This window comes from Balaenoptera physalus (assembly GCF_965194825.1).
Source record: "Balaenoptera physalus genome assembly, chromosome: 16".
Lineage (NCBI taxonomy): Eukaryota > Metazoa > Chordata > Mammalia > Artiodactyla > Balaenopteridae > Balaenoptera > Balaenoptera physalus.
This window is the reverse complement of record NC_138898.1, coordinates 62,764,408-62,790,482: the sequence shown is the minus strand read 5'-3', so window position 1 is coordinate 62,790,482 and position 26,075 is coordinate 62,764,408. Positions and strand designations below refer to the sequence as shown.

Below are 26,075 nucleotides of genomic sequence, written 5' to 3'. Positions count from 1 at the left end.
CTGATATGAAATGGTATCTCATTGTGGTTTTACTTATTATTTATTTTTGCTGTGTTGGGTCTTCGTTTCTGTGCGAGGGCCTTCTCCAGTTGAGGCGAGCGGGGGCCACTCTTCATTGCGGTGCACGGGCCTCTTACCGTCGCGGCCTCTCCTGTTCCGGAGGACAGGCTCCAGACGCGCAGGCTCAGTAGTTGTGGCTCACAGGCTCAGCTGCTCCGCGGCATGTGGGATCCTCCCAGACCAGGGCTCAAACCCGTGTTCCCTGCACTGGCAGGCGGACTCCCAACCACTGCGCCACCAGGGAAGCCCTCATTGTGGTTTTAATTTGCATTTCCCTGATTACTAGTGAAGATGAGCACCTTTTCATATATCTATTGGCCATTTGGAATTCTTCTTTTGTGAAGTAGATGTACAAGTCTTTTGCCCATTTTTCTTTTGCATTATCTGGCTCATTGATTTGTTGAAGTTCTTTATATGTATTCTGGGTACTAGTGTCCTCTATAGGTTATATGTGCTGTGAGTATCTTCTCCCACTTGATGGCCTGTCTTCTATCTTTATAGTGCCTTTTGAGAAAACAAGTTTCTAACTTTAATGTGGTAAAATTGATCATTGTTTTCCTTTTATGGCAAGGGTATTTGTGTCTTAAGATATCTTTCCTTATCCGAAGTTCATGAAGACATTTTATGTTACCTTCTAAAAGCTTCATAATTTTCCTTTAGATATTTAGTTCCTTAATTCACTTGAGACTGATGTACAGTGATTGGACTCAGGGATCCAATTTCTTTTATATTTCTCACAATATGAATAGCAATATGAATTTACTAAAGTCAATCATTTCCCAAATGATCTGCCATACAATCTCCAACACAAATCACATATACATATAGGTATAGGTTTCCGGACTCTCTGTTACACAGCTTTATTGTCTAGCATTTGCCAGTATCACATTATCCTAATTACTGCAGTTTCATAATGTCCTGACATCTGATGGCAAATTCCTTCCATTCTGTTTCTCTACTTAAAGGGTATCTTGGCCTCTTAACCCACTGCATTTATATATACATTTTCGAGTGAAATCAGCTTGTCAAGTTCCATAAAATTGCACACTGGGAAAGTGATTGAAACGGTCCTCTATAAATTAATTTGAACAAAAGTAAAAGCATTTTATAATACTGTATTGTCCAAACCATAAACATAGTACATTTCTCCAATGAATTCTTCTTCGATATCTCAAAGTTTCGTAATTTTCTTCAGTTATTACATGCCTCGTTAATTGTATTTCTAGGTACTTGATACGTTTAATACTATTATATGTTTAAAAAATTTTCATTTCCTAATTTTTTATATCTTATAGGAATACAGTTGATTTCTTATATGTTTGAATTTAGCAATCTTGTTAAACTCTCATTAATCCTAATAAATTATCTGCAAATTCCTTTGGATTTCCTACATATATACCCCCAATCATCTAGGAATAGTAATAATATTTATTGTTTCTTCTTTTTGAATCTTTTATATTTTCCTTTCTTTTGTTTTTTTGCATTTTTGCATTAGGTAAGATATCCAGTATAACCTTAAAGTGGTAACAGCAGGCATCCTTCTATTTTTATCTCAAAGGGAATATTTCCAATATTTCACTATCAGATTTGTTTTAGGGTTTTTATAGATACTCTTTATCAGATTAAGGAAGGTACCTCCTATCCCAAGTTTTCCAAGAATTTCTTTTAAACATACATTTTCTAAAATCCTACATCTATTTTTTTTTTTTTTTTTCCCTACATCTATTTTGAGCTAATGATGACTATTCTCCTGGCACATCACGTAAGTTGACTTGCTGTTGTTAAACCAATGTTGCAGCATTCCTGGAACAAATTCAACTTTTATAGACTGTTGAATTTGGTTTACTAGTTTCTGTTTAGGATATCTGCATCTATTTTGTGGGTAAAAGTAAACTGTAATTTTCCATTTCTGTAAAATTTTAAAATTGATTTTATTATCAAAGTATCAGAGTTATATCAAATTTCAGCATCTAGTCTCATAAAATGAAGAATATTCCCTCTTTTTTTATTCTTTGGGATAGTTTGTTTAAAACTGGTATTCTTTCTTAAATGTTTTATAAAATTCACCACTGAACCTACTCATCAGGGTCAAGTTACACAATTGTTACACCTATTCTCACACTCACCATGGGCTGACAGTGCTGCCTGAAACAGTTTCTTAATTGCACATTCTTCCTTCATTATAGAGCATGAGGTGAATTGTTCATATCATGGGTATAAGCCACTGATAAAGTTAACATATCAGTCTATAAAATGTTATTTTAATGGCGTCTTCACTTTTTCACTTCCATCAACAGCATTTTTCTTTTTTGTCACTTTATGAGTTTCAGCATAGGCATCAAGAAGTGGTAACAACAAACACTCACTGAAATGTGACTCTTTCCCTTGTCAACTAAATAAATGCCTTCTTCACAGCAGCTTCCTGGCTCAAAACTAAAATGCAGGGGCTTCCCTGGTGGCACAGTGGTTAGGAATCCGCCTGCCAATGCAGGGGACACGGGTTCGTGCCCCGGTCCGGAAAGATCCCACATGCCACGGAGTGGCTAGGCCCGTGAGCCACAACTACTGAGCCTGCACGTCTGGAGCCTGTGCTCCGCAATGGGAGAGGCCGCGACAGTGAGAGGCCCGCGCACCACGATGAAGAGTGGCCCCCGCTCGCCACAACTGGAGAAAGCCCTTGCACAGAAACGAAGACCCAACACAGCCAAAAATAAATTAATTAATTAATTTAAAAAAAAAAACAAAACAAAAAAACAAAAAAACTAAAATGCAGGCCTCAATATCATGGAATATTAGGGTTTCTTCTGAAGAGCCAGAACTACATGTGAATTCCCAAATACCAAGAATCTCCTGTAAATGGTGTAGATCTGTAATGCTTCTCTTTCGTTTTATAGCATCCTTGAGTATGCATAGTTATTTGGGGGAAAGAGTGGTGTTCTTCAAACAATGGCCATCATTTAATTCACTTATTTTTGGTTATAAATTTTCCTCTTTTTAAAAGCTGACGTATAATTTAACATATAAAAGCAAAACCATAGGACATTTTAAGGAGTGAAATGTTAAGAATAAATAAATAATATTATAAAGCTCCAAAACTGTTGAGAATCACCAGTCAAGAGAATTCATTAAAATGTCCCCATCCCCCTATCCTTGAACATCAATCCAGGCCAGGATCACCAATCAAGCGTCTTTGTTAAACTAAATTACTTCTTCCCTACCAGCCCCAAATCTTCTATTAGACTAGATTGGAGATCAGGTGTCTCAGCTGCTTTGTGATCAATCAGACAAATAAGTTAACCTATTCACTCTAGTTTGAAGTTATCATGATACTACTTTCAACATGCAGGGAACTAATTTTAGACACTTTTCTCCTAGTCTTACTCCTCTGTGTAATTCTTTAAAACCACTGTTTCACAGGGCCTTGATTCTTCCATGTGTAGAAGTGGAAACTACTGGAGTGATCCAGCTGATCACTCCAGTTGCCATACCAATGATGGAAAGCATCACAATGAAAAACCTGATCACCTAACCAATTCAAAATTTTATTTAGTACAGTTAAAACAACAATAAAAGCTTTTAAGAACCAATTTCTTCATAATGGACAAAAATAGCATTCATATAAATATGAAGCATTAAGCTATTTTATGCTTAATTGAGTATATGTGTTTACAAACATATTTAGATAAGTAAATTTATGCATTTTTATAGAAATGCCTACCTTTCAGAAACAGCCTCATTATGTTCCCGTGACAAATTAATCTTTTCACTTGCTTTTTCTGAAGGGTTAGAAGGTTCAGAGTTCACAGAAGTTTTTCTTTCCTGTGGACTATTAACTGACTCTGGATTCTTATCCAAATTCATAGTCTCTGAATTTGCAACCTGTTAGTTGGGTGAGGAAAAAGCAGTTGAGGGGAGGGTTACCAATTGTGCTCTTCCAACAAAATTGATAATAGGTTAAAATTCCACTTGGAAAGTGTTCTCAAAATATTCTTGCATACACACAATAAAACATATATTAAATTATATATATATCAATGGCTGATGACCATGATTGCAGTTACTCTGCCAAAATGAATTTAAAAAAATACTTCAAAAGAAATAAAAATAATGACAGCACAAATCAACTTCCTAGCTTGAACGAAAAGAAGGAGAAACAAATACCTAAGTACTTAGACAACATTTTATTCCTATTATACTAAATTTTAGGAATTAATAAACATTAGACTTTAACAAGGAAACTTTTACTTTTGTTATACTTCTAATATGAGTGAAGACCAGAAATAAATCAGTTTTCCAACTTGCTCTTCTAGGTGATGAGTTTTGGATAGGCTAAGAATTTCCCAAATCAAATCCTGGTTCCTTTTTGCTAAACAGTTTCTCCTTCAATTTATTTCTTCTCTCTCACATTTTACTGTAAGAAGCAAGAAACCAAGCCAAACCTTCAACACTTTGCTCAAAAATCTCATCAGCCTAATAAACATGCAAGTTTATCACTTACAAATTCTGCTTTCCATATCACTTAGGTCACATTTCAGCTAAGCTTCCTGCCACTATGTAACAAGAACCCCCTCCCCTCCCCAATTTCCAATAACATGTTCCTCCTTTGAGTCCAACAGTGCTTTTAAATGTCCGTATTTCTACCAACAGTTTATGAAGATTTAGGTATTCTCTTAAGACTATACAGGGTTTCTCTACGATGTTCCTCATTTCCTCCTGAGCCCTCACTTGCAGACTTTACCATCTATATTTCTATAATACTAAGAGTCTGTTCAAGGCAATCCAGGCTTTTGAAAAATCATGCTCCTTAATATTCTTCCAGCCTCTACCATTCCAAATCCACTTCCACATTTTTAGGTATTTGTTACAACAGCATGCCATACTTCCTGGTACCACATCCTATATTAGTTTCCCGAGGCTGCGATAACAAATTACCACAAACTGGGTGGTTTAAAACAACAGAAATTTATTCCGTCACACTTCTGAAAGCCAGAAGTTTGAAATCAGTTTCATTAAGATCAAGTTGTTAGCAGGGCTGCATCCCTTCTGGAGGCTTCAGGGGAAAAATCTGTTTCCTTTTTTCCAGCTTCTAGAAGCTGCCAGCATTCCTTGGCTTGTAGCCCTTGCCTCAATCTTCAGTGCAATCATCCAACCTCTGCTTTCATTGTCCCATTTCCATCTTCTGTCTTTAACCTTCTTGACTCCTTTTTATAAGGACCCTTGTGATTATATTGAGCCCACCAGGATAATCTTCCCATCTATAAGCTTCTTTTAGCACATTAAGTAACATACAGGTTCTGGGGATTAGGTCGTGGACATCTTTTGGGGGCCATGATTCACCACTATCAACCATCTTGACACAATTAGCACAGAAGTGACATTTATAGAATATTATACCCAATATTCTTTTCAAGTGTACATGAAACATTCACCAAGGGAAAGCATATCTTGGGCTATAAAATAAGTGTCAATAACTCTCAATGTTGCAATTTTACACAGTATGTTCTCCGACCAAAATGAAATTAGAGGGGCTTCCCTGGTGGCGCAGTGGTTGAGAATCTGCTTGCCAATGCAGGGGACACGGGTTCGAGCCCTGGTCTGGGAAGATTCCACATGCCGCAGAGCAACTAGGCCCGTGAGCCAAAACTACCGAGCCTGCGCGTCTGAAGCTTGTGCTCCGCAACAAGAGAGGCCGCGATAGTGAAAGGCCCGCGCACTGCGATGAAGAGTGGCCCCCGCTTGCCGCAACTAGAGAAAGCCCTTGCATAGAAACGAAGACCCAACACAGCCAAAAATAAAAATAAATAAATAAAAAATAAAAATAAAGGAATTCCTTTAAAAAAATGAAATTAGATATCAATAAAAATAAGATACCTAGAAATGTTTGGAAATTAAACATATCCTTCTAAATAACCCATGGGTCAAAGAACAATACCATAAGGGAAACTGGAAATTATTTTGAACTGATGGAAAACAAAAATACAATATAATACAGATTATATTATACTCTCTACACTGAGAAGTACATAATATAAGCATTAAGAAGATGCTTAGAAGGTGCTTAGAAAGAGCAGTGCTTAGAAGAAAATTTATACCTTTAAATGTTTTCTAGTAGAAAAGGTTAAAAATTAATGCTCTTTCTCTCTTAAGAAGCTGGAAAAAGAAGAACAAATTACATCCAAAGTCAGACTGATCAAGAAAAAAAGAAAACATAGATTACACTAGTATCAGAAATGAAATAGAGTATATCACCACAGATCTACAAAGATTAAAAGGACAAGGGAATTTTATCAATAACTTTATGCCAACAAAATCATCAACTTAGATAAAATGGACAAATTCCTTGCTAAGATAACTTACAAAACTAATACACAAAACGAAATAGGAAAATCTGAATTGCTTTATACCTATGAAAGAATTACATTTTCAGGAAAAAGTCTTCCTACAAAGAAAGGTCCTTGCCCAGATAGTTTTCAGAGGTGGATTCTATCAAACATTTAAGGAAGTAATAAAAATCTTACACAAACTTTCAGGAAACAGGGAAGGAAATGCTTCCCAATTGATTTATTGAGGCTAGCGCAAATATGATACTAAAGGGAATAAAGACACAAGAAAAAATTCAGTGAATGTATACTTATGACTATTTTAAATTTTACATAAAAAATATAAACAGATACTAAACTCTACTTAATGACACCCATGCTGAAATATTTTAGAGGTGTACACTGCAAAGTGTATTTTGATACAAAATACATTAGTACTTATGAATGTACCAAATATAAAGATGGCTTAGGGGATGAGTAGACTGACAGATACATGACAAAAATAAATATATTAAAATAGTAAAAGTAGAAGTTAGACGTTGATTATAAAAGCGTTCACTGTAAAATTCTCTCAGTTTTTCTGTGTATGTTTGAAATTTTTCATCATGATAAAATGGTGGGGAGGGAGGCAGTATAGGCAATCACAAATCACCTCTCTACTCACTTTATGAAAGAAATACAGGTGGCATTTACTTTTGGCTATCTGAGGGTATCTTCTCCAGAGATAGAGTCAGAGGAACATTCTAAGTATAAATTTACTGTCTTTTAAACCTGTGTCTTCGTTGGAAGCATATTCTGCTCTTACAATCCAACTACTTATAATGTGGGGCAAGTAAGTTATTAAAACTCCTATACATTTATACCAACCTTACAAGCTGTATTGCTGGATACCACGTTTGGTTCCACACAATTCCTTTGAGGTAACATTACCGTTTTAATACGTCTTTGAAGTTTTGTTATTTTTGTCTAGAAGAGAAAAACAAATAAATACAAAACCAGAGTACCAAGTAATATATCATATAGAGATGGAGAGAAAACTATTTGCCAATGTAATTTTGTGAGACTTAGGCATCCACCAAATAAATGAGAAATTCTTATGTAATCCAAACATTTAAATCAGGTTTGATCTAGTATAAGATGTTCAAGAATAGAAGATTAAAAAAATCAACCTTCTAATTGGTTCACAATAAAATTAATGTTGGTAGAAACACCAATTAGCAAGTAACCCTAGAAGAGTAAAACAAAACAAAAAACCTAAAGAAAGTTTGAAACAGGTTATACAAGCTCTAATACAGAATATATTTTGAACTGACACAGAATGGCTGATAGTTCTACAAGTATTTCTCAAGGGCCAATACAGCTGAGATATAATAACTTATATTACCGATGGTATAGCACATGAGGGTTGTGGCCAGGGATCAGATTTGGGTCCACCTTTACTGTTTTCCTTTCCTAATATGTAAAATATCATTAAATTCTACTTTTTAAAAGGACTCAAACGAAATAAAATGAAATTAGAAACTTACAAAGAGTTCATCAGCTATTGCTTCATGTTTACTCCTGCACTGTGTCTTCCCAACGCGTTCAGTCAATTCTTTCAGTTTGTTATCAAATAGTTTGTAATTTATACTATAGATCTCCTGTCGAATCAAATGTCTGACCTAGAATTTTAAAATAAAAACCAAAACACTCCACGTTTCAAATTTAAAAGCAATTTTATTTTCTACTTCTTAAAAACAGCTTTGCTCTTTTCTGGATTTAGTGTAACTAATAAAAGGTACTTTAATTATATATTTATATTACTATGTCAATAAGGTTTATAAAAGTTAAATAGCAAATTGAGCAGAACAGATCTAATATTTAAATATATGGGTAAGTCAGAAATTAAATTTATTCTCCTACTGCTAATTTTAGTTTCCTACAGTTTTGGTTGAATTCCATAATACAAATTAAAGGAATAGTAAAAGTCTATATATATACCCCATTTATACTTTTTAATGACCGTAACTGAAACCTACTATTCCATAAAAACGGACTCCACTTATCTGAAAACCAGAGCCCAGTGAAAATGGCTGGTTGATCTGTAGTAGACAGAAAGGAAATTATGAAAATTTGAGCCTTGACCCCACCATTAACAAGCTATATGACCTTCGGGAAGTCACAACATCTCTGAGCTTCATTTGCCTGGTCCACAAATGGGCAGATGTCATACAATGTTGAACAAGTGATGCTCATAGGATTTTCATAAGAACATAAAAAGATAATACGCATAAGAGCTCCATAAAATGGAAAATACTGAATTGAAATTAAAGAAATAAATATGCAAGATAATCTCCTTAGTTTTTTTTTGCAGGGGGAGGGGATGACTTATTGTTAAAATTGAAAAAAGCAATTATGTGACTAATGCTATCTGGCATAATGCATGCTATTCTATCAGATTATAGTAGTTAGCACATGAAACATTAATGAATTTCATTATCTGGCTAGTTTTCAGAAAATAGGTTGGCCTATTTTCAGGAAGCATAATTAATCTCAATGCCTACTGATATGAACGGCTCTGCTGAGCCAAACATTCAGAAATACCCACTGCAGGTGTTTGCTCAATGTATATGCCCCTTTTAGCAATCTTCACAACACAGTACATAGTCTCTCTTAATAACAAAATCTGTCATGATATATTTAAGGTATTTATTAGTAATATTTATATCTTCCCATAATATCTTGTTTCTTAGTGCTCAAAACTGGAACACATAGTTTCTATGTTAAACTCTTTTATACTGATGTCACTTAGATGATTAGTCATATTCAGTAATTTTATTTGATTATTCCCAAGGTTTTTCCTTTTCATTCCCAATTGTTCTTGATCTTCAACATTATCATCTACTTGATTTCTTCTGTAACGCTTCATTAACATTTCTTCAGTGGTTTCTCAACATTATTAGACATGACTGTCATTTGTACTCTCACAACTTTTAAATATCTGATTAATAACTGCTCAAAACATATGTATTATGTAAATAATGCTCAGAAAATCATACTATTTTTACTGACAGCCATTACCTGTCCCCACGTGTGTTTTTATGGATTATTGCATGCTTGCCAGTTCACTGGCTGAGGTCAATACGTGAGGTTCATACCCTGATGAATCTTGGAATACATACTTAACTGTTCTGAATATGGAAATACTGTTTTGCTAAGAAGCAAAAGCCATACAGTGTTCGTCAAACTTCCCTGGTAGGGAAGAATCATATGGAATACTTGTTAAATTCACAAATTCCTAGGACCTACCCTGATTCACCAAACAATTTCCTGAAAAGAGGCCTGGAAAGAGACCTGGCAAGAGGCCTGACACCACTAATGATTCTTATCAGGTAAGTCTGAGAAAAGAGAACCTTAAAACAATTAGTAGTGAGCTGAAGACACCACAATTTAAACAAGTACTCCTGGTGATTCAGATGGAGGCAGACTCTTAAAACTTGGTTACTTTGGACTAACTGCCCACCAAGGCATGAGTCCTCTAGTGTAGAGTACACATTTGTTCTCATTTAGTGGTTATGTTCTTCATACAGAAGGAAGACACAATAACCTCCACCAAATACCTCATAAATATCTTCTGCAGATGGTAATGTGTCAAAAATTATGGAATCACATGAAGTCCTAGCTACAATTTGCAGATGGTAGGCAAAGCGGCCTAAAGATTGGCGAAAAACTGGAAATTCTATGTGTGTGTATGTGTGTGTGTGTATATATATATATATATCTCCCCTATCTGCCTCAACTTTCTGCAATGATGGGTAGGGTGAACAACTTGGACTTCGGAAGAAAAACCCCTCTACTTCAGTAATTTAATTGGAATCAAACAGGCCAAGATCCTTCTGAAACCTCAAAAGATAAAGAGTCAATAGCTCTGGGACTCTCTCAGTAGGAAAGAACAATGTCAGAATGGGAGGCCCTATTCCACTGGGATTCAAACAAGAAAAACAAACAGATGTGGTTTAGAGAGTTAACTGTTCAGACAGGAATTAAAATATCAAGTGAGGGAGAGCTAGTTACTGAGAGATAGATAAAAGATAGGAATTAGCTAAAACCCACGCTGTCACCGGACAATGTAAGAAACTTCTGGTGGCAGTGGTGAGGGAGGATAACAAATAAACTGCATTCCTTAAACCTCACTGGGAAGGACCATATTCTGCGTCAACTTGGACCAAGTATTTTGTGAGGTACATAATAGTAGTAAATGAAAACCCTGATTTTTCTGTGCCAGTGAAATTAAAATGTTCAAAGATTAAATTTTGTATTTATATGTCAATATCAGAACTTATTTCTGAATTCAGCTACTAATCACTGGGAGTAACACAGCTGCAATCCCCAACCTCTTAAGCTAGATCCATGCTTAACATAATTCCGCTACCCCATCCTGCAAACAATAGAATATTTACATATTTTTTATTAATGTCTCCTTTGGTCTTGCAGAAGAAAATAAGAGGTAGAAAGGGGAAGTGTTGACTCACCTTTTAAGCTGATTCTGCATGAGTCTTTCAATGGTTTCCATTTATTATGTGAATATATGTTCATATAACATGTAACTATGTAATTGTAATGGCCTGTTTTAGAAACAGTGTTTTTGTTTCTGAAACAGCAGGATAGTTTGGATTGCGACATTTTTTGGTCCATTATAGCTGACGACAGACATTAATCTATCACATAATGACTTTTAGTTGTGGCATTTCAGTGGTAATAAAATAGCAAAACATAATCATCAAAACAAGTCCTGATACAGGACCTACTAAAATTGAAGCTCATTACACTTAAACTCAGAGTTGATCAGACATTAATGGAAACTGTAGTACAATGAGATGAAATGGGGCAAAAAGAAAAGTACACTTGACGCTATAAAAGCAAAACGTCAGATAATGCACCATATCTGTGTAAATTAGGGTAAGTAAACCTTTCCCTAATTTCTTGGAAATTAGGGCAAGTAAACCTGAATGTAGCAGGACTTTGTAATGAACTTCCGGGTTGCCTGGGTCTATGAAGTAGTGGTCAATTGTGATAATTAACAGCTATAGCTGCAGATCAAGAACCCCATGACCAGTACAAAAGAGACAGAATTGTTCCCAAACTCAAGGTCATGGAGTGTCTGACTTGAAGAGATTTGAGCATAATATTGACTAAAAAGCCCATTCTCTTTCTACCACAGCACTCTACCTTCACGTGATTCTGTAGGTTACACTGCGTAGGATCATTTTCAAGGATCTAGAGATGTTTTGGTGATGTAAGCAATTATTTTTCCCTAATACCTCCACCTGCTAATAATTCAGTTTTCATATACCTGCCCTGCATCATGAAAGTTATCTGTACTCATTGCTTAGATCAATTAACTTTTACCATTTTTTACTAATCAAAAGTAAAAGTTTCTGAAGCAAATATTTAAGTCCAATATTTTACCTGTTCCAGCAATGCTGTTTGCTTTCCCAGAGCTAGAGAAATATTTTCATTAATTTGCTCTGAAGTTTTCACACGCTTAACATTTTCTTTGTTTTCTGAAAACATCCTCTTCTTTTGATTATGGCCTTGGGGAGACGGAAAGATCAGAGAGAAAAATATTCCTTCTAATGAAGGAAAGAGGGGAATTCTCTAATTTAGGGACCCCTAAGCAAATTAAAAAACTAAAATGTGACCATAGCAGCATTTTTTAGAAAATGTAATTGTATAAAAAATTCTGACAAACTAATCCTTAAAAAAAAGAATATCTTAGTCCTGGTCTCAGATATACTTTCCACCGTATTTAATACACATTTAATACTTATTTAATACTAACAAAAACAATAAATTACAGCATTTGATCTTCTGTTTACAGTTATTTACTTGGTGGTCTTACATTATTTTTAGAGTTACTTAGGCAGTCCTACATATTTTTAATAGGTGATCCTACTATTATTTTTAAGCAATTTAAAATTCACCTTGTTAAATAATCACTCTGTAGCATACACAAGAAAACAAACACAATTTATCCTAGTAAATCAAGTTTTTCTTATATTTCATTAACCTACAAAAACACCCTTTTAATGAAATTTACTTGTACTATTTTAATAACTTTATAACCCTAGAACTTCATTGGTTATTTGATGTGTTTCTCACTCTACACACAAACCTGTATGTATTCTTATTATCTATCCGCTTACACTTGGCATGTGATATACAGGCCAATTCTATGGAAAGAAATGGGTTCACCAACTATTTAAAAAACCCACTCTCTCTTTCAACTAGCCTCATTAACTTAATAAAACTTCAAAAAAAAGAAAAGGTGTAAATGAAATAAACCAAGCAATTTCTATAAACCACCTTTTGATTTTGTTGTACTTTCAAGGGAAAGTGATTGATTCCTTCTTTGCCAGAATTTACTTCCCTTTGGACATAGAGGATACCATTCCCCCTCCCCGCCAAGAATGGTTCAGAAATAAGATACTCTGAAATAATTATCATTTACTGTTTTCCTGTCTATGTGTACTCTACTGTTTCTGAGATTATGAAACTGCCCAAAGCAAAATAACTATTTTAACTTCTCCAAGAGATACATAAGTATGCACTTACTGTTATTACTATCAGTGTCAAATGAGGACAGCCACTTTGCATCTGTACTTTCACAACTTAAAGTGCTGGAATGACAGGTTCTACAGGATTCTTCACTTTTCAAAATGTCAGCAGCACAGTTACTAGAAATGACTGAATTTACCAACTTAGGTATTTTATCAACAGGCACAAAAGAGGTATCTGAACTTAAAATTAAAGTGTTATTTTGTCTTTTATCATGTAACTCAGAATTGGAGTTTATTTCTAAATAGGAAACTATCTTGTCAATTCTCTTATCATCCAAGGTATTGGTTATTGTAGACTTTGACATTTGAACTACACCACTCAATACACTGGATGGAGAGCAAATGGATTTCAGATTACCATCCTCTTCATGTTCAAAAAAGGATCGTGTTACACCTGCCTGACATTCAAAATGGTTTTCAGAAGTGTTTCGTGAATCTTTTGCGTCTTGTGTAAAGAGTTTCCTGGGAGATACTACTGTTTTACTTGGCTTTTCATAAGGGTACACAACTTGTTCTTCAGTGTATTCTAATCTTGTTTTGGAATCAACAATTTCTAGTGGTTTTATTAAATTCTGAGAAAATACTTTACTTTTTGATGCACATACTGAATTTTTGATAGAGTCCAAAGAGGAAGCATCATTTTCAGAATGTCTACATTTGCTACTTATGACATCAGTACTTGAATTCTGATTACCACTTGATACATTACTCCCAATTGCTGCTGTTTTTAGTGCTTCAACATTCTTTGACTTATTCAGGATCTCTGCTTGCTTCCGGCAACTTGGAGGCATTGTTTTTTTTGCCTTTAAAATCTTCCGTTTACTTCTATCTGGACTTGCCATCTTTCATATCCTAGAATTTAAGATACCATATTTAAATGAATATCTCTAGCAGACAAACGTTAACATTTACTTACAATATTAAAATAATGTTGAGACTAATCTTTCCAGATTTAGATAATTATTTTTATTGAAAAATATACCCATTTTCATCTGTCATTGATAATTTTAATTTTGTTCTATAACTCTATATAAAGTCAAAATTTATACTGTCAGTAAGCCTCTATTTGATACTAAGTCTGATAATTTATCTGGCCACTTTTTGTTATATCACATCACTACTATAACCATTAAGTTCTGATTTAAATAATCCAAGTAGGCCATACTTTAGATAATCTAAAGATTAAGTTGCATTTCTTCATAAAAACAAAAAACAATGTTTTGTGTGGAATACTCCAGTTTCTACATACCGTGGCATCTTTTTAAAGCCCTCCTAATGTTCAAATTTCCAAATTAATGGTACTGCACGAGTAATTCTCAACAATCATCAGTATGAAATGAGCACTAAAATACACAACGTGATGCTAGTTCAAATAAGAAAGCCAAGTTAGGTTTCAATACATCCTTAATTCTGAATTATTTCCGTTAATTTAAGAAAAATCTACTACATAGCAGGGAAAAATATTTTAGTATTTATCTCTCAGTATCCACATCAAGCCTGATCTGAACCATAGGTAAGTAAATGGTTTAAAAGAAAGAAAAACTGCCAAATTACAAGGCAATTAAAGGCATAATACAAGCAAAAAAAAAATTATATAATACATGATAGACCAGTTAGACCTAACAAACTATAGAGCACTTATTAAACTCGACAGAATCTAAGACCTTTTAAGGTGCAAATAACCCGGTCAAAGCTACCTGAATAATTTGATTTATCCTTATCTATTTTCTTACTTAGTTTTCATTTACTGTATTTTTTTCATTCACTGTATCATTTGATCAGGAACAGTTCCAGGATTTGTTAGACCTGAAGGCTGAGTGAATATTTATTTACAAGAAGAAAGAAAATCACAAACTCAAATTGCAAAAACCTGTCGTGTATACATAAAAATCAGGAAATCCAGAAAAATAGCACATTCTCATTAAGGGCCTGATACAAGATAGAACTCTATTTTCCCTATATGACTACATATTTGATAGCCTTTTCATGAATACAATATTTGTAATATTCCCCAAAGACAAACCAAATCTTTTCTCTAGCAAGGCTGATCAATTTTTAATTTTTTTATTTTTTGGGTTTTTTTTTTCCAAACGTTTTACTGAAGTACCTACAGAAAAGTGCACATATCATGTGTTCAGTTAAAAGAATTTTCACAAACTGAATACACCCATTTAACCAGAATCAAGATCAAGAAGAGAATGATCCATAGATTCATCAATTATAACAAATATACCGCTCTGGTGGGGGCTATTCATAATGGGAGAGGTTATGCATGTGGGGGTCAGGGGATATATGAGAAATCTCTGTATCTTCTTCTTAATTTTGCTGTGAGTTTAAAACTACTCTAAAAAAAATGAAGTCTGAAAAAAAAGAGCTATAGAAATAAAAGAATACAAAAAAAAGAGAGAATAATTCCAAGGGTCAACTGTACTGGTAACTGCCTAAAAGGTGAAGAAATAATTTACATGTTGTAGAGAGGGTGAGTGAAATTTATTACTGGGAGCATAAAAAGCAACAACTCAGTCTAATTGGGGGATCACTGGCATCACCATCCTGACATTTAGGCTTGAATCCTTTGCTGCAAATAAGCCACATTTCACAGAGGTCTTTGGAATCATGGTACTGTCCTGCAGCACAAGGTCAGAAAGACAGGTCATCTACATTTTCTCAAGTCTTAAAGATTTGTCATTTATAATTTACATCCTCAATCCATCTAGATTTTAGGATACAGTTATAGGAAGGGATCTAATTTTGCTTTCCCTCAGATGTATACTGGCATACCTAGGAGATACTGCAGGTTAGGTTCCAGACACTGCAAATATTACAATAAAGTGAATCACATGAATTTTTTGGTTCCCAGGGCATATACAAGCTATTTATGCTGCAGTGTAGTGTACAACAGACTAAAAAAACAATGTACATACCTTAATTTGAAAATAATTTATTGTCCAAAAAATGCCAAAACAAGTCCAATAGGAACGTCAAAGACCACTGATCACAGATCACCATAGCAATATAATAATGAAAAGGTTTGAAATATTGTAAGAATTACCAAAATGTGACAGAGACACAAATGAGCAAAGGCTGTTAGATAAATGCTGCCCACAGACTTGCTCAACACAGGGCTGCCACAACCCTTCAATCTGTAAAAAACACACTATCTGCGAAGCACAATAAAGAGAAGCGCAATGAAACAAGGTATGCCTGTAATTGTTTGAAAGCATCCTATTAATTTTAAACTTTAAAAACATAATCTAATCTGTCCCTTTTATTCTATTTTATCTGGTGATGTAACTCATGCTGAATATACTATTGTCCATCCCACCAACTTTTTTTAGATGTCTCTTGTAAAACCTATTGAAAATATTTTAAACTAATGAATGTCTTTTAAATAAGAGAATTTAATCCAATTACATTTATTGTAAACAACTCATTAAAGCTTTAGTTTACATTTGGTTTTATGCCCCCTGATTTTTATAACTTGTTGTTATGTTTTACATTTTGTTATTTATGTTTATCTGCATGTCATTTTAGTATAAAAATGTCCTATTTTTTAAGGTCTACAAAAGCTTTACAATTCCGTGGAGCCTAGTATATTTAAACATTCCCTAAAAGCATTTTTCAGCCAACATTTCATTAACTACTGAGGTCAAGAGATTTCTTTTCACTGAATTTAGAATTTTATATCCCAGGTTTTACTTTACTCTTACATTATATTTACACACACACACACACACACACACACACACACACACAGTTGATCCTTGAACAACACAGGGGTTGGGGTTCAACTCTTCGTGCAGTTGAAAAGCCACGTATAACTTACAGTTGGCCTTCTACATATGTGGTTATGATGCTTTCATATCCACAGTTCTCCATCAGCAGATTCAACAACTGCAGATCATGTAGTACTATAATATTTACTATTGAAAAATACCCACATAAGTGAATCTGCATAGTTCAAACTCATGTTGTTCAAGGGTAAACTGTACTTTCAAGAATAACTTTGGATATTCACATCTTGCTAAAGAACCAGATTTTGCTATTATCAATAATGCTATGAACATTCACGTATAAATTTTTGTGTGAACAGGTTTTCATTTCTCTTGGGTATATGCCCAAGGATGGAATTACTGATCACACAGTAACTCTACATTTAACGTTCTAAGAAATAGACTGTTTTCCAAAGGGTCTAGACCAATTTACATTCACACCAGGAAAGTATGAGGGATCCAATTTTAGCACCTCTTCAACCATCAATACTCATTATCATCTGTCTGTTTTAGTATTGCATCTTGGTGTGAGTGATGACTTCACTGTCATTTTAATTTGCACTGCCCTTATGGCTAATGATGATGAGCATCATTTCATGAGCTTATTGGCCACTGGTATATTGTTTTTGGAGAAATGACTATTCAGCTCATCTGTCCACTTCAAAATTGGGTTATCTGACTTTTCATGGTTGACTTGTAAGAGATCTTCATATATTCCAGATCTAAGTCCCTATAGACATGATTTCCAAACTTTTCCTCACATTTTGTGGGTGTCTTTTCAATTTCTTGATGGTATACTTTGAGAAACTAAAGTTTTAAATTTTGATAACGCCCAATTTACTTTTTCATTTGTTGCTTGTGCTTTTGGTGTCATATCTAAAAAAAAAAAAATCACTGCCTAATCCAAGGTCATGAAGATTTATCTCTGTTTAAAAATTTTATCATTTTTCCTCTTGGATACATTTGGAGTTAATTTTTATGTGTGTTAATAATAAAGTGAGGGAGAAGGTCCACATTTATTCTTTTGCATGTGGACACAGAGCTGCTCCAGCACCTTTTGAAAAGGCCATTCCTTCTCCCCCATTGTTTTGTTTCTCTCATCAAAAACCAATTGCCTACATAAATGTGAAGGTTTATTTCTGGATTCTCAATTTTATCCCACTAATACATAGGTATGTCCTTATGCCAGTACCACACTGTCTTGATTACTATAGCTTTCTAAGTTTTGAATTCAGGATGTGTGAGTGCTCAATGTTCAAGACTGTTTTGGCTAGTCTGAGTTCTCAGAATATCTATATGAATTTTAGGACCAGATTAACAATTTCTGCAAAGAAGCCAGCTGGGACTTTAATAGGGATTGTGTTGAATCTTTAGATCAACTTAGGGAGCAATTACCTTCATTCTATCAAGTGTTCTGATCCATGAACATGGGATGTCTTTCCATTTATTTAGATATTTAACTTCTTTCAATAATGTTTACTTTTCAGAGTTAAAGTTTTACACTTCTTTTTGATACTATTGCTAATGAAACTTCAAAATTTTTCACTGCAAGTACATGGAAATACAATAGAATTTTGTATATTTATCTTGTATCCTGCAACTATATTGATCTTGTTCTCATCTCAGAATAGTTTTTTGCAGATTCTTTAGGATTTCCTCCATACAAAATCATGTCATTTGTCAATAGCTTTATTTCTTCCTTTCCAATCTATTCCATTTTCTTGCCTAATTGTCCTAACTACAACCTCCTGTACAATGTAGACTAGAAGTGGCAAGAGTGGACATCCTTGTCTTGCTCCCTATTTAGGAGGAAAACCTTCAGTCTTTAATCATTATGCATGATGTTAACTGTGGATTTTTCACAGGTGCCTTTTATCAGGTTAAAAAATTTCCCAACTAACCCTACTTCTTTGATTTTTTGTTTTTGTTTTTTTTTTTTTTACCATGAAGGAACCTTGGATTTTTGTCAGAATATGCCTTTTCAGCATTAACATGACCATATGGCTTTGTTCTCTATTCTATTGATATGGTACACTCATTAATATATTTTTGGATGTGAAACCAACCTTGCATTCCTGGGATAAATCCTACATGGTCATGACATTGCTGGATTCAACTTGCTAGTATTTTGTTGACAATTTTTGCACCTATATTCATAAGAGATATTGTTCTATCATTTCCTTACAATGTCTTTGATTTTGTTACCAGGATAATACTGGCCTCACAGAATGATCAGGGCAGTGTGCCTTCCTCTTCTATTTCTCTGAAGAATTTGTAAGAAATTGGTAATTTTACACGTTTGGTAGAATTCAACAATAAAAACCATCTGAGTTTTTCTTTGTGTTCTAATTCAATCTCTTTACTTGCTTTCAGATTTTCTATTTCTTCCTGAGTCCGTTTTGTTCATTTTGGTCTTGTTAAGAATTTGTCTAGTTCATCTATAAAACTGATCGGTATATAAGTGAATCGATCTATAGGATCTCTTATTATCTTTTCAACTTCTGCAAGATCAGTAGTAATGCACCCTTTCATTCCAAATTTCAGTAATTTGAGACTTTTTCATGGTCACTCTAGGTAAAGGTTTGTCAATTTTGTTGATCTTTTTGAAAAACAACTTTGATTTTATTTATTTTATCTTTTTCTTTCTTGATTTTATTAATCATTTCCACTCTAATTCTTATTATTTCCTTCATTCTGCATAGGTTTCCTCTTTCTGCATTAAGATTAGAAGTCAGTTTATTGATTTGAAGTCTTCTTTTTAAATATAGGCATTTATCACTACAAATTTCCTAAGAAAAGCTTTAACTGCACCCAAAATGTTTTGTATGTTATGTCTTCATTTCCATTAATGTTAAAGTATTTTCTAACTTCCCTCATGATTTCTTCTTTGACTTCTTCGTTATTTAGGAGTGTGTTGTTTAATTTCCACATAGCTGTGAATTTCTCAAATTTCTTCTTCTTAGGTTCTAATTTCATTCCACTGTGGTCAGAGAATGTAGTTTGTTGTGGTTTCAGTCCTTTAAAATGTGTTGAGGTTTGTTTTATGGCCTAGCATAATGTCTATTTTGGAAATTTTTCTATGTACATTTAAGAAGAATATAATCTGCTTTTGTTTGGTTGAGTGTTCAAAAGATGTTTCTTAGGTCTAGTTGATTTACAGTGTTATTCAAGTCTTTTCTAATTGATCTTTCACCTAGTTTTCCGTTATGAAAGTGTTGTATTGAAGTCTCCAACTATTATTGTTGAAATTTTCTATTTCTCTGTTCAATTCTTGTCAATATTTGCTTCATATATTTTGGTGCTAGTTAGTGACATGTTTGTAATTGTTATAACTTCCTAAGGGACTGCACCTTTTATTTAAAAATGTCCTTCTTTACCTCTAATATTTAAAGTCTATTTTGTCTAAAATTAGTATAGCCACTCTAGTTTTCTTATGGTTGCTATTCACATGATTTTTTCTATGCTTTTACTTTCAACATAATTGTATCTTTCAATCTACGTGTGTCTCCTACAGACAGCATATAGCTGGATGCTATTTTTCCTCTGGTCTGACAATCTGGTATTTGACTGGATTGTTTAATCCATTCACACTTGACATTAATATTGATATAGTTGGATTTCTGGCTACCATTTTAGTTTGTTTTATATGTTTCATGTCTTTTGTTCCTCTATTCCATTACTGACATAGGTATTCATTTTTTAATACTTTCTATGTGGTATCACTTTAAAATTTCATTTTTCTGCCTAGTATCATATAGAAATACAATCAGTGTTTTTTTATTGATGATATCGCCAACTAATTCATTAAATTCACTTATTAAACCAAATAAGTTCCTTTGAACTTTCTACGTAGTGTCATAATTTTCTTGCTAATCCTTATTTATTTTTCTTATTGCACTAGTTAGAACCTCCAGTATGCTATGAATGGGTATACTGTTAGCAGGCATCCTTCACTCATTACCAATCTTGAAAGGGGTGTGGGGTTTTACTAACACAACTAAGTATGATTTTTGCTATACGTTTTACAAATGCTCTATATTAGATTAATAAAATACCCTTCTATTCCCAGATTTTATCATTAATGCATTTTCAATTTTATCCTTTTCATGTATATTTAGATGATAATATAATCTCATTTTTTCAATTAACTTCTATCATATTGGTTGATCTCTTAAAATATTAAACCTAGCTTATTTCTGAAAGAAACTTCAGTCAGTCATAATATGCCCATTTTTTTTGCTTCATGTTTCTGTATTCAACTTGCTAACATTTCGTTTAGGACTTTGTATCAATGTTATGAGAAAGATGAGTCATTCTTTTCCTTTATCAGGTTTTGAAATCAGGGTTATTCTGGCTTCATATAAAAAACTGGAAAGTCTTTTTCCATTCTCTGAAGAGTTTTTGTTTGCAAATAGTATTACTCCTTCCTTAAATGTTAGAAATAATTCATCATTATGCCATCTGGGCTTGGAGTTAACTTAGTGATAAAGGTTTTCAATTATGATTGAATTTTTAAAAATAGATACAGGAATCATTCATATTTTATTTTTCTGTTTTTTTTTTCACACAAAGTTTCAAAATTTAACAGAATTTCAAGTTCATAAAGTTCTTCATAATATTCTCTAATTACATGTGTAATATACGCAGGATCTGTAGTGATGTCTCTTTTTATTCTTGATATTACTGACGTGTTTTGTTTTTCTTTCTCTTGGTCACTCTTACTAGAAATGTATCCATTTAATCAATACTGTCAAAGCACTGACATTCTGACTTTCCTGACTCTCTATTGTATGTAGTGTTCTATTTCATCATTTCCTGTTAGTTTTATGATTCAATTTTCTTCAGGCTTGATTTTTGTTCCAGCTTGAGATAAAACTCAAATCTTTAACTTTCAGTCCCTTTTTTGTTTTTTTGCATTTAAAGCTACAAAATTTCCTCTAAGTCCTGTCTTTGTCAAGTCTCACAAATTCTGATAAGCCCTCTTGATTATTACTTGGTTCAAAATACTTTTCTAATTTCCATTGTAATTCCTTCTATGATCTGTGCATTATTTAGAAATACATTTATTTCCAGGCAATTGCAGATTTCCAAGTTGCAGTTTTGTTGTTGAAGGTTAGCTTAATTTAATTCCACTGTAATCAGAGAATATCCTCTGAATAATTTCCATCCTGTATTATCTGTTGAGGCTAGTTTCACAGCCAATTTTTTCAAAAGCTCCATGTGTATTTGAGCAAAATCTGTATTCCAACAATGTTAGGTACAGTGTTATTCTATGTCGACGCCAACTAGTTCAAATTTCTTAGCTGTTTATAATCTTCCAGCTATTAAAACAGGAGTGTGTTCAGAGTGATCCACTATGATTCCACAACTTGTCTATTTCTTTTAACTGAATCACTGTCTCTCCCCCCTTACAGTATATAGTTTGAAGCCATGGGTACATACTGATTGAGTTTATTTTCTCTATTCCTGGTGGTGGACTGGTTTTTCTCATTACAAAATATCTCTATCTCTAGTGATGCTTGTTGCTGAGATATTACCTTAATACATTATAAATATCAATACTAAATAAAGCACAATTCCTGTTATAATTTACATTTACACCAAAACAAACCTAAGCTAGGTTGTATAACTTGTTCAAAAAAACACAGTTCAGAGCCAGTATTTAAACCCAGGATCTTAAGACTCAAAGAAATCTCATATCACAAGTACAAATCAGATATTATGAAGTAACAAGGTTACCTTTAAGGGATATATAGTGGTCAACAAAAGGACAAAACATGACCAACTTATGCCAGGTGACAATCTTATAATGAGCACGAACTAATCCTTACTACTCTAAGTGTGGTCCATGGACCAGCAGCATTAGCATCTTCTAAGTGCTAGCAGAATTTTGCTTTCACTTAAAAAAATTTTATCGATGTAATGGTATAAAATTAAGCAGCATAAAATGCTCACAGTGAAATAAAGTAGTTGCTTGTCAAGACTCAATGCCTAGTAACAATCATTTTTAACTTTTTTAAAAAATCACAGTACTTTAAAATACATTCACAGTAGTATTTCTTGAATTACAAATTTTAGCCACTATCAAGGTCCTATACATACAGATGAGGATTTAGCTCTTTTCTATACCATATACACCTTTTCATCACGTTTGTAATTAGATCAATACTTGAGTTGTTACAAGTAAATACATAACCAGAGACTCACGACTGCATTATCTTTTTTACATTTCCTTTTTCCTGAAGCTATCAAATTTTATCTCCAAATTTCCTATAAACCTATCCTTCACTTTTTTTTCAAATTCATCAGAACGGTCATATACCAACATTTTCCCTTATTCTCCACTCCTTCAAGGTCACGTTTAAAGATCATCTCTTCAGAGAAAGCCTTCCCCCAAGAGAACTACTTCCTTATCTGAATTTCCCATTAGAAATTTATATTTTAGTCATGATATTTGTGGGCAGAGACTTGTCTTACTTTTATATCCTCAGTGAGATGCTTTTCATGTAGAAGTTTTATTAAATGCTGCTTAAATGAATACTCAACTTATAAAAATGAACCTCTGGAAAGCCACCCAGGGTTATTTTTTCCTTAATAAAGAGTACCAGAACAGGCCTCAGCAATTTTTGCCATAGCTTTAACATAAGCTATTTCATATCAGCAGCACTATACACAGTAGAACCTCAAAGGTATACTAATGATACCACATTTAGTAGATACATATAGTGCCTCTAATATAATTAATGGTTAAATTTAATAAGATCTGTATACAAATGCCCCTTATATCCCTAGAAATTTAATCAGAAGTTCAAAAATTCACATTATATCCAGTTATCTCCCCTACCCAAACAGTTATGTTTACTTCCCTCTAGATATTGCCTGACTACAATCTTTCTGTCCTACTTAGATTGGTAAAGATAAAAAAGGGATACGACATTACCTGAGTCTATAGTAATGCATTTTAAAGGTATGGGTCAAGGTTTAATTAAGCCTCAGAGAACAGAATAAGTATTTAAACAATGTAAGGATATGAGACAAAATATGATAGAAGAATATGTTTCTTTGTATTTGAATATAATCTCACTCAACTTAATGAGAACTAGTACTCTTGTGCATTTAAAATCATAGTTTATTTTTATTTTTAACAAGTATCCAATATATTATTTAAAATTTGATTATATCAAATGAAATACATCTGTACAAACCCACTATAAGAGAACTACATGATTTGCACAGGCAAAGATGCAGGGATCATGCAATATTTTCATACCAGAATTCAAGATATTAAGTAGCAAGGAAATACAGTAGAACTGAAGGTTGAGGTGAAGTACAAGCGTCAATAAGATAAACAGCTGAAAATTCAAGATGTACCTAGATAGACCAGTTCTTAAAAGACGCAAATCATTTCCATTAAGACACTGTTCATGCATTTCTGTTGAGGCAGAAGTCAATCTTAGGATGTAGTCTGTACAAATCTGCAGATAAGACTGAGAGTTAAGTAGATTAATTTGATTAGGGTCAGACTCAACATTTCCAAAAATGTATTGAAGGATGAACAAACTAAGAAGACATACTTCACAAGAGCTGAACTCAGTGTAATCAGTCCTTCAGCCGGACGCTTCATTTTGTATTTTCAATAGCTTTCCTGTGATATAAATTATTTTTATCTTGAATGTTCTTCCCCATTTGTTTTGCAAATAGTTATGTCGCCAGTCATTTACTGGCTACAATATATGACAAAATCATAATGAAAAGAGTATTAAATTCCAATCTAGCGTGACAGCCCGTTTAAGCGGGTTTCGCATAATTCTTCTATTTTTTAACATTTTATTCCTAATGAATTACTCAGTACGATCATCTTTTTCTAGGTCTTGACCATCTATGAGTCTTCAGTGCAGTAAATACCGGCTCGTCACAAAGCAAGCAACATGTGCTGGCTTACAATGTTGGAAACTTCATCTTCAACACAGTATCACGTAAAGGTGGAAGTCAGTTTTCCAAGCACAGCAAGGTTGTAATCAGAGAGACAAAGCAAAATAATTGCTTCCTCTGTACAGGACACATTCTTGAACTTGCCAAAATTGAAAGTAGGTGGGGGAAGGGCGACAAGCAGGAAATGGTTTTTTTTTTAACTTCCTCAAAAATAAACTGTGTTAAAGAACCACGCCTGCCGGTACACGGCTTTCATCCTTCAGTCAGAGCATCCCTACACCGGTGAGCTCCACAGGTGTACATTACACGTTTGTGCTCCAGGCGCTTTCCTTTAAAAAGGCATGTGGTCATAAAGGCTCGGAATTTTCTATTTTCCCTAATGTTCTAGTGCCTTCTGCATAAAATGTACATCAAGGAAAGCCTCCCCACCGCCTGATGAAGATCACTTAACTGTTCTGGCACTTGGTTTCCTCAGACAAATTATAACTGAAACTCCTGGAAATTTGGCGACGGAATCCCAAAGTTGAGGGGAGGACTACATATTCTCCGTTAGTTTGTAAAAGCAGTACGGTCGGGCCCCACACTTCCACTTACTTACTCGGCGAGTACCAAACCCTGAGGCAACGTCCCTCCGCGGCCCCGACTCGCTCGCGCCGCCGCCCACCACTCCCGCTTCGCCCGCCGCCCGCTCGTTCAGCGGGCGGAGACACGTCCTTTCGCCCTTCGCCGTTGTCTTGCCGGCCGGGTCAGAGCCCCAACGACTCCGCGGACACCTTTGAATCAACCCCCCCGTAACCGCCCGGCTCGCGCAGCGCTCCGAGGCCTCCGGGGGCCGGCCCTCAGAGAGGCGCGCGGCGCGCGAGAAACCTCCGTCCCGGCCAACCGTCGCTCGCGCGGGGTTCTCGCCCGGCCCCAACGTACCTAGAGCGGCGCCGCGCCGGCCGCTTCTCTCTCCACAACCCTCGAGAACGCTGCCGCCGATCACAATAGCGCTTCCGCGCGGACCAGCTGAGGTAAGTATCCCTTGCGCCCAGCCCCGATGGACTTCCGGCCAATGGCAGCGCGCACTTGCGGCAGCCCAGCCAATCAGAGACGACCGGGTGGAGGGGGTGGGGAGAACGCGGCGGGGAAGTGGAAGTCCGCTGTGGGGTGCGGAAAGTTCGCGTTTCCGCGCTACTCTCTGTCAGGCCGTTAGACCTACCCAGCGGGTCACGCGACCAAGCGCCTGAGTGGGCCTCTCCGTTGAGCGACTGAAAGTTTTCCGAAAATCACTATTAAAAAAACTATTTACAAAAACAGGCGGCCCGTCCGCAAGCACTGGCTAGCCCATTTGAATTTTTAAAACACTACAATAAAATATAATTGATCTTGGTTTCGGAGGTTTGTGACAA

General features: G+C 34.8%; 1 protein-coding gene across 5 annotated transcripts in view; it reads right to left on the bottom strand.

Annotated features, from left to right (window-relative positions):
- The window catches only part of ATF7IP2 (activating transcription factor 7 interacting protein 2), a 63,336-nt gene extending 37,628 nt beyond the window's left edge, over nucleotides 1-25,708 (bottom strand). Inside the window, exons 1-6 of one of the 5 annotated variants that reach the window (XM_082432505.1) lie at nucleotides 25,606-25,708; nucleotides 12,975-13,831; nucleotides 11,829-11,953; nucleotides 7,907-8,041; nucleotides 7,248-7,346; nucleotides 3,779-3,939 (exon numbers count right to left, since the gene is read on the bottom strand). In XM_082432505.1, the coding sequence (XP_082288631.1) occupies nucleotides 3,779-3,939; nucleotides 7,248-7,346; nucleotides 7,907-8,041; nucleotides 11,829-11,953; nucleotides 12,975-13,821 (1,367 nt within the window). In that variant the 5' untranslated portion in view covers nucleotides 13,822-13,831; nucleotides 25,606-25,708. Of the gene's footprint in view, nucleotides 480-3,778; nucleotides 3,940-7,247; nucleotides 7,347-7,906; nucleotides 8,042-11,828; nucleotides 11,954-12,974; nucleotides 13,832-25,605 lie in introns of those variants that run through there. The other 4 variants (XM_082432504.1, XM_082432506.1, XM_082432509.1 and 1 more) reach the window with 4 other exon arrangements.
- Nucleotides 25,709-26,075: the final 367 nt, after the last annotated feature.